This window comes from Enoplosus armatus, chromosome 14 (assembly GCF_043641665.1).
Source record: "Enoplosus armatus isolate fEnoArm2 chromosome 14, fEnoArm2.hap1, whole genome shotgun sequence".
Lineage (NCBI taxonomy): Eukaryota > Metazoa > Chordata > Actinopteri > Centrarchiformes > Enoplosidae > Enoplosus > Enoplosus armatus.
In genome coordinates, this window is record NC_092193.1 from 20,893,283 (window position 1) to 20,911,010 (window position 17,728).

Genomic DNA, 17,728 nt, shown 5'->3' on the forward strand with positions numbered 1-17,728 from the left:
TGGCGCTACAGGAACAGTCAGGGGATGACCCAAAATCAGTAAGATTCATCCTCTGGGCACCATAAATCAATACCAAATTCATAACTATCGGCCAATGACAGACAAGTGTTTGTGATGATGAAATGAAGCTTAACTACTGTCCGTCATGTTTTTGATTATGACAAAGTGTTAATCATTAAAATAGTTACTAGAATAATCAAATTGTGTCTGATGCCGTCCTTGATTTCTGGCTGCAGCACACTGTTCCAGGGCACATGTGCCCAGTCGATAAAGATTCCAATTATCCCTTCTAATCCAGGATTTATTAACTGCAAATAGGTATTTGAAATGATTGGGTGAAGTGGCAGTTTTCTGTCAGACGTCTGGCACCAAGTGTCTTAAACGGGTTTAGTGGACATCTGAGACCGCTGCTTACTATTCATGAACCCTTTCAACCAAAGAGTGCTGATTATCCACAGTGTCCACGTGTTGACATGAACTAGCACAAGGCCCACATGAACCAAAAAGATTTTTTTAAAAAATGGAATATTCTGACCACACTGGTACACAGTGAAATCCTCACGATGTTAAAACTATGTAACTATGTATCTGCCACGAGTGTTGCGTGTATAGTAGCTGAGATCAGGTGCCAACACAACTCTGAGGCTGCTTCATGATACCTGATGAAGGATCAGAGTCAGAATGCCTGACCAAGACAACATTTGGTGTGAAAGAATAAATAATGCAGCATGGAACACTCTTCTATAAGCTTCCAGTATCCACAGTTTCAAACAGCATGAGAGAATTTCCATCTTTACAATTTGCCTTTTCTTTTTCCTTACTACACCATCAGTTTGTCTTTTACTCAGAGAAGTGCACGGTATGTTTGACCTCTGTCACAGCTTAAGTGTCAGCTAATAATGGCCACAGTTTGTGGGCCCTGATTGTGGTTATTATAATGACAATATTACATGCTAAAATATAGCAATAAAAGTAGCACAAAGTAGAGTCATCAAATCAGTGAACAGACTCAATAATGTCTAAAGTCAGCTAACATTCGCTGGCATTAGTTACCATAAGCCGGGCACGGGTGTGTCTTTATTGCGCATTGTGACAATGTGGGACACGATGACGGGGTGTCCACCATTTGTCCCATGTGCACCTTTATCTAGTTTTCGAACTGTGCTTGTCAGTTGCTAGTTTAGCCAAAACACCATCTTAATCTCTAGCAGTGCGAACGCTTACGCTTCAGTTGTCTCAGAGTTCGCTTCCTTTGCTGTACCTCACCGTTCTCACCATGCTCTCTCAGGAGATAAAATGCTCTTGCTGACACCCCCAATGATGCCATGGGTTGAGCCATGTATGGATGGGATTGTATTGGGTTGAATACGTTATGTTGATTAGTCGTTTTTTTTTTTTGTAATGGCTATGAAAGTGTTCTGCCTTCAACTACTGCCATTTCTATTACATTTTTGCTGTTAAAAAGTCAAAACGTTCAACAACCTGCCGAGGTTTTATCAGCGAAAACGGGTAAGACACGCCACTTGAGTCGCATGCGGCTTCATTTCTGACTGGATATGACAGCACCGTCGTCTGTTGCATTGCAGGGAGACGTCAGGACGACTCAAAGGTTAAAGATTAGTGTTTCCCTCTTTATTTAGACCAGGATAAGTGGCAGTAAAAACCTCAGGGTTAAAGATTCTTTTTATAGCTAATTTAGACAGCGAATCTCCCTGCGGGACTTTGTGTCCTCGGAGAGACCAAAGCCGAAATGACAGGTTTTTACCCACAATGGAGGGATAAAAAGGACTTCTACAAACCAGTGTAGATAACTCTGTCAAGAAGACTGTGGACTCTTAAGCGTAAAGTAACAGTGACTTAATTGAAAACAAGCAAACAACATGTCCCCACTAATTTGGGTGAATTCGCTGACCGAACCAGCAGCCGCGAGAGAGCACGTTTGATATGATACATTGCCCACACTATAACAAAATGGCCATGTGCTCGCTGGGATTATCTCTCGGCAAACATTGGAAAGCAAACGTGCAATAGCAATTTGTCATTATCATATCCAGGAGAAGCAGTATTAATATCTCAGCACTCATGCGCCGCTCGCTCTTACTTCTCCTCTAAAATTAAATTAGGGGGCCACTGAAGTGAGAGACAGAGAGCGCAGTGAGGATGAGCGATGGGGGCTTTGCTATCAGATGTAGAAATCAGTGGCCTCACCCCTCCGGTGGCTGTTGAAATATGATGAGCTAAAGTGGGAAATGGGAGTAAAAAAAAAGAAAAAAAAAAAAAAAAAAGACGGAGGCTGCCGAGTCGCTTCTGAGTGAAGGGGGGGTGGGGGGTGGGGGGAAACTGTATCCTCAGCAGCCACTTTCAAACCACAGCAGCACCATTGGAAATGCATTAGAGGTGTCATGGCTGTATTTACAGTAGGGTGGCTGCACTTATCAGAATGGAGACTATTATGAGGGATTTATGAATAATGCATGCACTAAAAAAAAAAAAGAAAACACGACAAAAATCCAAATTATGAAGTGACACTCTCCTTCCAGCCAGGCAGAATGATTGAATGCAATCTTCTTCTTTTTTTTTACTTTACACTGAAACACTGCTAACAGGACGACCCAAGTTACCCGGTGAGGCAAATAGAAAGAAAAGAAAAGGCAGATATATTTTCATAGAATAACACATTTAGTTCTGAGAAACCCGTCAGGAAGTATTCTGTATAATCCCCGACGTGTCAGCAGCCAGGAGCAGCTTTCAGAAGAAGTATTGCTTGACTAAATACCTATCCACAGTTATCTTATTCTGTGAAGTTCCCATGGCAGGCACTGTCAGAATGCCTTGGTCTTGCTATGGATACAAAGCTTTGCGATATATATATACGACAAGGCTATCAGAGAGACAGGGAAAAAGACAAGGGAAATTAAAGGAAACACATATTCCTGCATGCTGACCTCGTTTCTATCTCTCATCAACGTATCCACCTACATCTGTCTCAATATCCGTCATCGTATTTGCACGTGACACATAATATCGAACCAAGCGGCTCCGGTGCGTTCAGCCACTGCTTTGATTTGACAATGGTGGTGACAATGTGGGAGAATGAAGGGAGAAAAAAAAAATATCTTTAAGTAAGCTCATACTGTGTCTAGTCTTCTGTTTAATTGTACGCTGCATGCCTGTTGCCTGAATCGCTGGTGTCACAATAGGCCAATTCTACCGTCTATAATAAATGAAGTGTGTATACGGGCTTGGAAGAGTGACATAAACCAGCAGTGTTGGTTCAGTGTATAGTGTGTATTATAAAAAAAAGAACAAACAAAAGTCGAGAAAGTCTGTTTCTTTGCAATATCTCTTTTTCACTCCTTGTGTCATAAGCTAAATGTTTTTTGTTTGTTTGTTTGTTGGTACAACACCAAATGGAAAATGAAATATAAAACATCAGAGCAAAACGATGGTTAAAAGCACAAGTTAAAAACACAAGGAAATAATCATGTTGTAAGAAGATGTGCTGCCAGAGCCACGTGGTTTCTTTTGAGGAGGAAACATCACATTTAGGGGGGAAATGACCGTAGACAAGACAGTCATGCAATCATCTGTGACATCTGTCCCAAAGCAAGAATCTAAACAAACAAAATGGGGCATTTAAAGTTCTTGAAAATGCAGGTCGAGGCTGATGACGGTTTCTGGTTTGGTAGTTAGTAGCGAGTGGTGTAAGTAGGCTGAAATAATAACTCCAAACAGAAGAGAAATAGGAGGGGGAAAAAAAAACTGTCACTGTTAATGTAAATTTTGTCAATATTGTAGGCCGTGTAGTCGCCCAAGCTATATTGCAGTAATGTATGACACTGAGTAAGATAAAAATCTTGTATAGCCAACTCTTCCTGTTTTAGATGAAATCGCCGTTTCCACTTCAACTTGTTCTCATTGTCCAAGGAATCATGCTGTGTTTGGGCTCCAAAAGCCCAAATTTATAAAGCAGCGGCGGGGGTGGGGGTGGGGGGGTCCTGTACATACTGCACATGCATTACCCACCCCGCTTAATCTGTTTTCACGTATTTATCGCTGGAAGTACATGAAGGCGGCCGGAAACTTCATTTTGGAAATGTTATTTTTGTGGCATTGTATTGAAACTGTATCGCGCTGTTCAAGATGCTGAAGTCAAAACAAATAAAAAATGATATATAATATAAATATCCACAGAGCAATGCTCCGTCGACACGTCCCATCAGCCTTTAATCGTCACTCATCACACTCTGACGTTCCCGCGGCCGCCCCTTGCTGCCATTATACAATCTATAAATCTGGTTGCATTTCATACTAAGAAAAGAGAACATCCATTCCCTCAGGCACTGGCTGTAACGGCTACGTGTTTTCATTTGCTCTGTGGGGCAGTAACCTAACTTTAGCACCCGATTATGAGGCTCTGGGTTTGGATGCTCCCTGGAAAGGCGGCCTTTTTTTTTTTTTATGTGAACTGCTGAAAACCTTTGCTATCCAGAGCAGCTCCTCTGTTGCTGCTGAGAGAAAATCACATTTGTGTGGCTTTATGTCCATTTTCTTTGGATACATCCGTCTTCATAAGCACCCCAGGACACACTGCGTTGCGCCTCTGGATCTATTGGATATTCAAAGTTATTATTGGCTATTATCCAATGGACAGAGGAGTTGAGGTTATAGGTATATATAGTGGGAGCTGTGTCTTACAGCTCTGCGTCCCTCGCCTTCGGTTGTGCTTGTTGAGCAGCTGTTTGGTTTGTGCCCTTTTGAAGTGACATTTTGCTAATTTGTGATTAGAGGAGAACTTGACCCTCACCCATTTATTGCCTTTTTAGAGGTTCTCTCCACGCGGAACAGCACCGCCACAATCAGCCCATAATTGACTGTTTCAACAAGGGTTTAATTTGATATAATGGACCCAACTTGAACCTTTTAGCGCCACATTACAAAATTGCCAGCAATGCTCCCCGTGGAGACGGTCTTTATATGTTCATGAACTTTATTACAGCAAAACGGCTGCTGCTGCTGCTGCTGATGAGAACAGATAGAGAAATCTCAAAACAGCTTCAATAACTTTGGCATTGAAAGGCGAGCAGCGGTGTCACTCCAGTGTCTTTAAGCGCAAGATAAGAACACTTGCCAGCCTAATCAAAAGATGACAGTCTTTTGCCTGTTAATCACGCAGCTGATCAAAAATGAAAAATTAAACAAAGTGCCCAAGCTGTTATGATGAGCTGCTAACCTTGATGTGTCATATTAATTACTGTGCGATAAATAACTGATAGCTGACGGTGTTGTTGTTCTCCGCCGAGAGCGTGAGAGTTTATGCCACAGAGACCCGAGCACGGTCTCCTCCGGCATAAATAAACAATCAGTATTAACAAATAATATATATAATTAATTGCCAGGAGCGCAGAGTGATTTACCTTGAGAAAGGACCCACTGATTGAGTTTGACGTGGTACAGCACAGAGCGAAGACTCCAGTGCTGAACGAGGGGGTAGCCAGACACCTCGCTGTAGTTCACCATACCTGCAACAACACACACACACAAAAAAAAACACATTTATTAATATGGAGGCGGACTAAAAGCGCGGCTCAGGGTGGTTCACCACCCCGCCTGTGCAACCATACAGAGAAACTGTAATATTAATGTGTTATTTACTCCTATAGTGGAGGAGATTGCTGTCTTCTGCGCTAGATCAAAGGCTAGCCCTACATCCCAATTCCTGTTTACTTTACCTGACGAATCGGGGAAAAAAATATTTGATAAATATTAATATTATATTAGATGACAGGAGGGAGAAGCAAGCAAAGTCTCCGGTGTTAGATCAAAGTGGAGCCCGGTCTACAGCTCAAAAAACCCAGGAAATGGCAACATTAATGTAAAATCTATTCAGAAATAGTAGACTTGAAGTCTGTGTGTCAATGTGTGATGACTGTGAAGGCCAACATCTCACTTTAATACACAGCACATTTCTGAACATGTGAGTATTTTCATATCGTTGGCATACTCCAGATAACTCCAACTTTTCCCTCTCAGGGAATTGTGTCAAACCTAAAAAAACACTTTTTTTCCCCAATTTTTGTCAATTTCTGCAACGCTCTTCTCTTTGGAGAATAACGTCTCTGCATTCATTCAGACGATGCATGCAACCAAGGAGAGGAATGTATTTGTAATGAAAAGGGAGCGGAGTCTGAATTTGAGAGCTCTGACACCTCATTGCTGTTTACGTCTAATAAAAACAATAAATACAATACAAGTATTCACGGTCCTCAGCGCCTCATCAAAGACTAACGGCATAATAACTCTTAATTTACAAATTTACACAATATTCTGCGTATCAATTTTTTATCACCTGTAAAATGTCCCACTTTGACAATGAGCAGGGCATAGTTTACGCATAATTAGGAATAATTCAATTGTTGTCACAACCTAGACTCCGTCGGACACAACAACACGTCTGTTCAGAGAAAGGAAGCTGTTTAAAAGTCAATTAGGCTGCATCTAATTATTACTTTCAGCGTTGATTATTTGTTCAAGGACCGTATGATGCAGCAAAAAAAAAAGCAAAAACAAAATGTCCATCGCAATGAGAGAAATTGCTTGTTTTGTCCAGTTCTCAAAGATATTCAATATGCAGTAATATGAATCAGGTAAAAGCAGAGCATTCTTATATTTGAGACACTGGAAATAGCGGATGGTCAACTACATTGGGCTCCAGATTGGTAAAACATCTGGATTTGCAGAGTTCCAAGGCAATCCGATCTCTTTGCTCTCTCCTTGTCTTTTATATTATTATTATCATTATTATTATTACATTACCAATATGTAATACATTCAGGTAGCAATGTTCCTCATTTATAGCTGGCACTGACCTCCAATTAAGTCAGTTACAATGACAAACATCGCCAGCAGCAGCAAATTTACATTCATGGTTTAAGTGATCTGCCAAAAGGCTCCCAGTTACATTGTTGATGCATATCATAACAATAATTTGACTTTATCAGCTGAATAGTTCCGAATTGGGACCTCCAGTTTTGGGAGCAAGTAGCTTGTAAAAAAGACTACGCTGTGGGGTTATACTCAGGCGTTGGCATGGTTGACATGGTTGACATGGTGCGGTCATTGGTCATTAATAGAAATTTGGACTTGATGGTGGTGCCAATAGGAGATCCATGGCTTCCATGAACAGCGCCTCAGTGTTCTTATTGATATAGCACTTTTTAAACAGTTGAAATACTGAAATTCAGCTGTTTTTTTTTTTTTTTTTTAATCCCAGTCTTCTGTAAGATTTAACGCAACACTCACTTCAGTGGGCGTGAACGGTAATATTGTGAGAATTGCATGTTGCTTTAACTCAGTGTTCCTTTAAAGCCCTATATATTATCTGTATTGATTCGGTTTAATTTGCCAATCCTATCCCCTGCTGAAATCAATAAAGCCTGTCTCCCCTGCCTGAATAAGTCGCCCATGCACTTTGATGCATTTTGATGCACTGCACGGTCTATCAAGCGCTATGCATGCATCTTGCTCCGCTGACCAATGGCCTGTCATCTCATCCACGGAGACAAATAGTCAGTGGCAGATAAAGCACAACATATGGACATGTAAATGACACTGCAATGTGACACATGAGGAAGAGGAGACCTGGCTGTTCTCAGACAGGTTAGCGTTAAAGGACCAATCAGCCTCTTCTTTTAAACAGATCAATTATAGATGCAGGTGATAGAGCACAGATTCTTAGTGAACATGACTTGGAGTGAATAAATAATCCCCCTCCCTTCTCCTTTGGTTGTGGCTGCAAACATGAAACTACTTTTCTCATTGCAAACCCAGTTTTTTGAGATCAAATTATGAAGCCCAAGCTAGCAAAAGTGTCCGTCTTCATTTGATCCAATTAGTGGCAGGACCCTTTCGTTATTGCATGAGAATGCAGGATCAGGCCTTTAACATTAACATCACTTAATATCGGGCGCGTAAGCAGAGCTGCAGAATATAAATCATCTCGTCTCCCTTGGCAACTGACAACCGTGTCATGCTGCAGCGGCGGGATTACAGCCATACATCACTATGACTGCCTCCACTGTGTTCATAAGCACATACAGAAGGTATCTGGATAATGCTCGTGACTGAGACACACTGCCCGCAACCACATACATGGAAGAGGGGAACGGGGGAATGAACAGAGGGGTGGGAAACAGAAGAACTATTATGTGAGAGATTTTGCTGGGCATGCAGTAGAAAGATAAATTGAGACATGAAAGGAAGGTGATAAAAAGGGGAGGACAGCAAAAGCGGATCTACTGTATGAAAAGGGGAGAGGTAAATGATAGAAGCAGGACCAAGGAATGCATCTTGATTATCATCTCAAGTGACGGGTGGAGGTTTGTGTGCATGGTAAAGAAGAAGAGGACGTGTCAGCGGCCAATTTGTGATACATATTCTGGAACAGAGACTGGCTGGAACACTGTCACATACCATCACATTTCTGAGGATAACACTTTTATTGCTTTTCAAGGGAAATCAGCCGCGATGTAATGAAACAAATGTTCAGAAAATGTTTTTCGCATATTTAAGATGCCGTTCTGTAAACTTGTATAGCAAAAGCTTCCTCAACACATCCAAGAATTATGTCTTGAAGTAAACAACGAAAAAAAAAAAACCTGTTACATATTGAGACAAATGTTTCTTTCCGATGGCAGTTAGCTGAATAAGGTAATAAACACGGAAAAGGGAAAGTGAAGCGACTCTCTAGACTTACTGTCAAATAATGTAGCGCTATCAGTGCCTGCCTTTATTTATTTTATGCACTGAAATGTGCTGCGCAAATGGGCATTTATTTATTGTTCAGGTAGTTTGTGCCAAAAGAAATAAAGCGTTTGCTTTATAAAGCCCTTTTGCAGACAAGGAAATTGTAATATTGCTGACTCCATCTGTGGCTTTCTGATGTTCAGACACAGGGCTCTGTTACCCAAATGTTACGGAAACAAATGACAGGACAAGACATGACAGGAGCATTACTGATGGAACGAGCGATATTTGGGACCTGGCGAGCGAGAGGGAGCTCAAACCCTCTCGCCGCCGAAGAGGCGCGGTGGTCTAAGCAACGCAGATCCCCTAATACATTTTCAAAGTAATGACTGATTTGAAGAATGTCGCATTTTTGCTGGTCACTATATGGCTCAGTGGTTCCCAACCTTTTTCTCAAGGGACACTATTTTTCTTACCATTGTATATACACTGATGACCCCCCCCCCCCCCCCACATACAATTACAAAAAAGAACCCTACTTCTTTTGAAATATCTTTATGTATATTTATTTATGTTAATTGCATAAAGAAAACAATAACAGCACAGAACAATCAACTGTACAATGAACCTAAACAGTGAGCTTAATACCTGCAGGAAGTTTGTGTAAAATTCTGAATAGATTTTTTTTTTGTCTCCTCGTGTTGTCTGGAACACAATTCTATGTCCGTATTACGATTTTCTTTTAATTTCACTATCATACATGCGTTTAAACAGTCACTGTTATAGCCTGCAATCCAACAGCGGCCAAGCTGTGTTGTGACTCTTAATTGTATTTTCTCACATGCTGTATGTGAAGCATTTTGCTGGATTTGTACTGCGAGCAGTTAACTTGACTGACAGATGATTAGTTGTTGTGATCATTGGTTTTTCTGAGTTATTCTTTTTTAGAAATTTGAAAAAAATAAAAAATAAAATTCCAGGGCCTTAAACCAGAAACTGAGCTCACAAGCTCACAATTAGAGGGAGGCTATTGCAGTCTGCAAAGCCAGACCGTAATAGGCACCCTTTCGTTTCAAGTCTGAATCTTGGTAAGAGCTACATATTAGGTGGGACACTTAAGGCGAGGCTTAGACGGAATTGGTCCTGGTCCAAATGTATTATTTTTATTACAATTATACTTTTCTTTTTTTTTTTAAAAAACCCCATTAAAGTTGAGCAATAAATACAACCCTGTTTTATCTATTTTTAGCATAAACATGGTGACACAAATTAGATATGAAGTATGATGAGTGCTGGGACGAGTGCAAGGCCAGTAACAGTTCCTTTACAAGGGTGCTGTGAAAATGCAACATTTGGCAGCGGCCTGACACCACCTATGAACTTGATGAATAAGCCTCTAAATGTGATGTTCCTGCATTGTCCTCACCTTCAGCAACATCCATTTATCCCCTCTTATGGGAAATGGCTCCCCGGAACGATAGATATATTCCCCGGCACCGAGAGAGCGAGAACACACCACTACATAACCTCCCCATCCCCATCCCCACCCCCCACCCCCCGCCTCCGCCTCCCTTAGTGAAAATGAATAACAAGCCCAAAACATATACAGTAGCGCAGCGTATTCTTCTTCTTGCCGAAAGGCCTTGTCTCCCTTTTAGCCCTGGGGTGCTCTGCTCTCATTGTCTGACAGAATGATTAATTTGACTGAACTTCACTTTGCAAACATCCCAAGTTCACAGTCTCTCTCCATGCAGTCGGTGCCAGAGCCTTTAAGAGAAGCAGCTTGGCCAGGGCTGTGCTATGTACGACAGCTGATTCCCTTTGTAAAAATACAAGGTGTAAAAATGTCTCTCGTAACAAAAGCACAGTAGGAAAAAAAATATGTTTTAAAGCTACCAAATAAATGTACATTTATGGCTTATAACCAGTTGTCCAGATGGGGGAGAAAATATGGCTGTCATAACACTACAACAGCTACACCTTCGGCTGGGGGCTGAGCGGAGATCAGAGGAGAAAGTTAACTGAATACATTTACTCTATTACCGCAACTAACTACATTTTGAGGCACTCAAACTGTACGTTGAGTACTTCTGTTCTATTTCACGGCTGCAACATTGCAGATTACATTTCTACATTCTCATCATACAATAAGCTCATACGTTTAATGCATTGTTTGACCTTAAAGAGCAACCCCCCCCACCCCTCCGTTTGCGGCCTTCACAAATAAAAACAAAAAATGCATTCATACACTGTGACACTGATTAACACAGTAAACTACATGTATTAACTTAGTACAATTGGTAGTAGTATTTCTACCAGGGATGGAAAATATTTTACTTCAGTAAAGGTACTATGGTGATGTTATATGTCAGACCTATTAAATTAAACAACAAAATACTCTCAATATCACCATATCTTTGCTAATTACAACTCTCCGCTTGGATGACAACTGATTCCTTTATTCATATGCCGGGAGGTGGGGGTGTATGGATGGTGTGACGTGGGTGAAAATGATGTCGCCTCGTAGTTTGGGGCCGGGGTGTACCAGGGAATATCATAGATATTTCACAGATTTTGTGAGTGTCTAGAGGACAGAATTACTGATGTTTTTTTTTTCTCTGCATGAAATAGACTGGGACCAGGATCAACTAATGGTGTAATAAAGCGACGGTACGCCTCATTTACTAACTCAAAAATGAGACTTCAGTGTTAAGTATCTCTTTGAACTAACCAACAGTCTGAGAAGTGCTTTGACAAACTGCAACACAAAAACACCCTGAGTGACCAGAAACAAAGAAACACCTGTATGATGCAATGTGATGTAATACAATACAACAGCCATGTAATAAACACCACCATCATCATGAGTTTTTTTGGGGGGGCAGCTACTTTAGCTGTGGTGGTGTTGTATTGGACTGCATTATACTGAATAGTAGGTATTTCTAGCACGTTTCACCTATTTTGTCCATTATATTTGCATGAGCTAAACATAGGGAATACCATAGCTGGGCAGCCCTATATGGTCACAAAGGGGCCCCAGTCTGGACGAGGTTTCCATTCAGGCTTATTACAAAGACAGCTGTCAAAAAGGGGAAAAGATTACCAGGAGCTGGCTTTGATACTCACTCAAAAACAACGCTGTGTATTGTTTTTGCTGTCGAAAAGACTACAAAATAAGAAAGGAAGACGTGAATGACTGGTCAAATATCGACGCCATTCTGACCCTAACACCATGAGGGTAGTCCTGAACACACAAGCAACATGATGAGGCTGAGCGGAGAGAACTTGATCTGCGCCTAAGTCAGGGACAGACTCCTGACCAGATACAAATGACAATTTTGGAGGCTGAAAGAAAGAGATTGGGGGAATGACCTGACGCGTTTCATAAGTATCACCTAGTTTCTGGCTGAAAGAAATTCAGGCATTCAGGCAGAGCAGATAATGGAAACTTCCAAAAAGAGGTTGAATTACGAGCAAATTTGACCCCATTATGGAAAATCATCTCAGCAGAATTGAAGATGCAGAGACATTACCTCGGGAAGCTCATACAGAATGAGCTGATACAGACTGTGAGTGACAAGAGTCTGGAAGTAATGACGTAACAATAAAAATAATGATTAAAAACTCAAGGAAGAGATTAGTGCTTGCTCATGGTGGCAACTGTTGGGTCTCTGTAATAACATTATAAAGAGTCGGTCTAGACCTGCTCTATTTGTAAAGTGTCATGAGATGACTTTTGTTGTGACTTGGCGAAAATATAAATAAAATTGCACTGAATTGAATTGAGATTCAAAGTACTTCGCCATTATCTTGAACTGTACACCTGACACCGGTCACCAGGAGCAAAAGTCCATTATTCCGAGAAGCGTGGCTTTACAGGGAAAGCCAGAGATCAAGGAGCGCTTCCTCGCCTTTGTGAATGTTGAGATTACAACAGACTTGAATCTGTCCACTGTCATCTTAGATAAGCTGAATGAGCTGGAGATTCCGTTTGATGATTGCAGAGGGCAAGCTTATGATAATGGGGCCAACATGAAGGACAAGCACTGAGGAGTACAAGCCAGACTGCTTGTAAAAAAAAAAAAAAAAAAAAAATATCCCAGAGCCGTGTTCGTCCCATGTAGAGCACATGCTCTAAACCCCGTCTTTGCAGATGCTGCCAAAGAGTGAGTGTTTTGAGGAAACATAACCGTGAAGTCATGGGAGTGACAAGAGATAGGAGAGAAGGCTCCAAAGTGTTCATGCAATCCGGTATCTGGCCTCTGAGGTATGGGAGGCATTACTGGAAGCCGGCCAGTGGAGGCCCAAGCACTTGCACAGGAAGCTGAAGTCCGACCGCCTCTTGATTTGCCGTGTTGTATAGTGTGAGACACTGACTGTGACAAACAAGGTGAACAAGCTCCTCTAATCCGCCTCGATGCTGCCGGCATTGAATTTAATCTTAAATGCAAAGACCTCCCTCGCTACATACCGGGAAACTGTATTCTCTGACAAACACACAAACAGCATTTGTGAAGAAAAGAGTGCGGAGAAGAGAGGAGACTGAGAAACAGCAAGAGGCATTTCAGCTATGAGGCTCCTGATTAACCGGTGACTGAAAAACCTTGAAGTCAAACTACTTAGAAATTGCGGTCGACTGCCGTGACATCCACAGATGAGAGATGTGAAACATTCAACCAGGTGGAAACCAAATATGGAGTGCTGCTGAACTTCAGCACTGCCTCTCAGATGTCCAGTGAATATTTAAAGGCTGACTGCATGGGAGTTGAAAACACTCTCACCTTCAGAGATGACTGTGACATCAGTGGAATGGATCTGGCACACGAGATTCAGAATTCCTCTGATCTGCCATCAGATGAGATGTCAGCCTTTGAGCTGCTTTTCTTTCTCTGGGAGAAAAACCTGGAGGAACTCGATCCTAACATTTGGACAGCCCTAACAATTGTAGTCACCCCACCTGTGACAGTGGCGTCGGCAGAGAGGGGAGCTTTTCAAAATTAAAGCTCATCGAAGGCTGCCCGAGGTTCTTCCGTGTCACAGGAACACTTGAGCGGTCTGGCCATCGTGAGCATAAATCACGGCGACACTTATGGTGACGTCATTGATGTTTTTTGTCTCGAGAAAGTACAGAAGAGGAATACTTTAATGCTAAGATTTTAATCACAATCAAGTGTTTCCACACTTTTAAGATTGTGTGGCAGAAGTGCATTTGTGTAAATGACTGCTTAACTAACTGTGTGGTATCTCCACACTTTGGAGAAAGGTCTGGCTCAACCCATTATCACTCTGGGATGGGGGGAGGGCACTTTAAACCAATCACAATGATGATTCCGACTGAAATAGTCAGCCAATGGCAGACTCATCCCGACAGTCTACGTCCGGTGAGTCAGACTGCTAACTATGTGACATACTTCCCCAATTTCTTCCTGACACTCCAGATAGACTGGTGCCCACGCTGATGCTGAAAATGTCCAGGCAGTAGACGGAACCAAAGTTAATCACAGAGCTGTACAGGTTTTTTTATCTTATTATTTTGAGACATAAAGTTGCAGCCATAAAAGTGATCACGGAAATATGGCTATAGATGCACTGCTCTCCATCTACAATGACAATCACATGAATGGTGCCAATCTTTTGACTGGTGTTGGCTTCACTATGTGTGTGAGAAGGGAAAAAAAAGGTAGGTTGCAAAACTTTTCTTCAACTGTAGAATTTGACACTGGCCACAGTTAAACAGACTAATGGCGATATTAAACATGCCCTTATAACCATAACATAAACTGCATGTCACGCGTAAGTCCTGAACATGGATTGTAAAAGCAGTTTTATTTCCTTTGATGAGCGCGTTGCCACAGACTAAAGCCAGAGCTGTCTACAAGCTTTATATTTTATCTCATATAGGCCCGGACAATGTTGGGCCTTGGGTGCATAGCAGTTACATAAATCAAAGTAAAATTGAATCAATATTCCCGCTCTGTGAGAGACTGTGTGAAGTAGTCCATTGGGATGCAGTCTTTCTATGAATCCCCCAATGAGGACCACAGTTCAATTCCCAACTATTGGAGTTTTTTCGCTCTGTGATCCATCTTTGTTAGCCTGTCTGCTTTTTCATTGTCCAAATAGAAAGATAAAACACCCAAGTTAAGCCGCATGAAGGTGCGTTTTCCCCCCCCCCCCTCATTCTCTTCATGCACCTGGATTTTCTAATTTTCCTAGCGCCTTGTCACACTGAATGACTTTGTTGTGCAATTACATACGAGGTCCCAAGGTGCAAGTCTTCTCCACAAAATCTCATAAATGAACAAAATAAACGCCAAAATGTTTTACTTAATAGCTTATTCAGAATAAATGTAGAGTCCAACGTGTTCCCTTCGAAGGGCCCTTTTTTTGCGATGATGCTGCACTATTACTGCACATGCTGGTGTTTTCTTGGCCACGGATGATGTCTGTGCATTTGGTATTGTTGGACCTCTGGCACCATGTGCATGCAGAAGCACAAGGAAAGAAGAGGTGCATTCAAATGACACAGCATGCTTTGCTGGCGATTATGGGATAATGGGGCGGAAAACCAGCGTTTTTAGTTCAGTCTAAGAAGATGGAATTGTCCACATAAAAGGTCTTTTACCGATCCCTGTATGTACCCTTGGTCCTGACAGCACGGGCTTTAGTTTGACATTGGGGGCTGCTAAAAAAAAAAATGAAGAATTTGGGTGCAATTTATCAAAGGTAGCCAACATGCATTCTCAGTGTTAAGCATTACAACCAGTGATCGATCTTAAGGGTCAATATGCAGTAAGTCCTGATTATTTGAGCCTGGGCACTCATATCTTATTTGTCTATTGTCTGTGTTGTTTGTAAATTGTGTGTCAAGATGGGATGCCTTGTCATCTACTGCAAACCAAATCTACCCACAGGTAAAAATAAAGTAACGTGAACCTGAACATACGGTACATGTCTATAATCTAACACCAGGATTATTTGGGAAAACTTTTCCTATTTAGTACAACTGAAAGATTCTCCGCCGTAGCACGGTTTGTATCCATGGCAACTTTAATATAAAAATGACTGGGTCCTGTTGACATTTAAATTTGAAGGACGCCCCCCTTTGACGGGGGGGAGGGGGGACAGCATGGGCAATTTTCCAGATTTTAGGTATCTAAACATGTTTCAATATGACATATATGAGAAAGGTCAAGATTTCGGTGATAAAATCACCCACTCATTTTAAAAAAAGAGAGCAAAAAAATCAGGCCAAGCTGTTTTTCTGACATTTCATTTCAAACTGAGCAGCTGAAGTTTTTTGAAAGGTTTACTTGGGTGGACGTAGCAATACTAAGATATCTGTTGCAAGCAAATCTTCTGCATTCAAACTGTAAGTTTGAAGTACAGAAAAATGTACTTAAGAGTATCACTTATTATCACTCATTATGCAGAGTGCACCCTGTCAGTGTTATATTCTATACATTATTGATTTGTTACTACTGATGCATTCAAGTATAAGCAGCATTTTAATGTTGTAGCTGTTCTCGGTAGCGCAACCTCTAACCTTTAGCTACTTATTATTCTGCTTGGTAGTTTAATCAATAATAACACATCACATCTTATAATGTGGTCATATATTTTAAATGTGAAATCTATAGTCTGTGTCAACCCACGCAGGTGTTTTCGCTCATGTTGCCTAATTAAACCTCTTCTCTTAAGACAGTGTGGGCCTGTGCAAACTACACTTGAGTGACGTGTCCCTTCCCCCCCTCAGTTGGTTTTGTTGTACTTGTTAGGGCGGCTCATCATTCTTATCAGCACACAGAGTTTAGACTTAGACTAGAGGTCGAAGCACTCGAAAAGCGTAATCGAAAACACCTGCGTGAGTTACTCTTATCTGTCAAATAAATGTAGTGGAGTAAAAAGTACAATGTCTCTCTAGTGGAGTAGAAGTAGCAAATTGCATAGCATGGAAATACTTAAAAGTGCACTTAAGTAAATGCACTTAGTTACATTCCACCACTGGGCACTGCGTGTGAATGGCTGAGAAGTCAAGTCAAGTCCGTTTTATTTATACAGCCCAAAATCACACATTTGCCTCAAGGGGTTTAGCAATCTGCATGGAATAAAACACCCTCTATGCTTGGACCCTCAATTCAGATAAGCAATAGCAAAATATGGCAGCGAGTGTGATAACAGTGATGAGTTCAGGTGTCGGTCCAGGTCAGTCTGGTTCCAGTCAACAACAAGGCCACAGAGAAACAGCCAGCGTGCCGCTGAATTTTTGACAGGGCAGACAACTCCATTTCATGGAGCTCCTAAATAGGTCAGATCATGGGTAGGACAGGTGACGAGACTCGGAATCCCAAAACACACAGCGCAATTTGAATATCGGAGTTGCTGGATGTGAACAGAGAGGGGGGAAAAAATATGTCAGCAAAAAAAAAAAAAAAAAACTCAATATCACTTGTGATTTCCGTTGAGAAAAGGGAGGGGAAAAAAAAAAACTCCTGCCGTCTTTGTTCCAGCTCCAATTAGACTGCTTGGGGAATGCAAATTGAGTTCTCTTGTTAACATTTGTGACTCCGTCCCATCGGGAAGCAGGGCAGAAAATATCAGACAAGTGCAGGGCTTGCTGATGCTCGACGCAGAGCGCAGAGCTGGATGGAAACCGCAGCCTGTCTAAACACCCAACAGTCCTCCTGTAACTTTGCCTCACGGCTGGAAGTGGTTTGTTATTTTAGTCGCTTCTCTAAGGAAGATTCATAGGAATGAGCTCAGGTAGGAAAGTAATCTTATGGCTCATAGAACCCCATTAACTAGCCTGGCCTGTGCTCCATTTCACTCTCGGATAAGTCGGGGGAATGAATGATTTAGTGGGAGAGAGAGAGGGGGAAGAGTGAGTGAGCGGGTGAGGAAGAAGTAAAGAAAGTGAGGGGTGAGGGGGGGGACCAGCAGGGGTTATCCAGCAGGCCCATTCTCTAATCTAATGGGAAACTAT

General features: G+C 41.7%; 1 protein-coding gene across 1 annotated transcript in view; it reads right to left on the reverse strand.

Moving 5' to 3' along the window:
• Positions 1-17,728, reverse strand: part of astn1 (astrotactin 1) — a 335,823-nt gene that overhangs the window by 136,822 nt on the left and 181,273 nt on the right. The window contains exon 16 of the mRNA XM_070918552.1: positions 5,418-5,522. Within this exon, the coding sequence (XP_070774653.1) occupies positions 5,418-5,522 (105 nt within the window). The remainder of the gene's footprint in view (positions 1-5,417; positions 5,523-17,728) is intronic.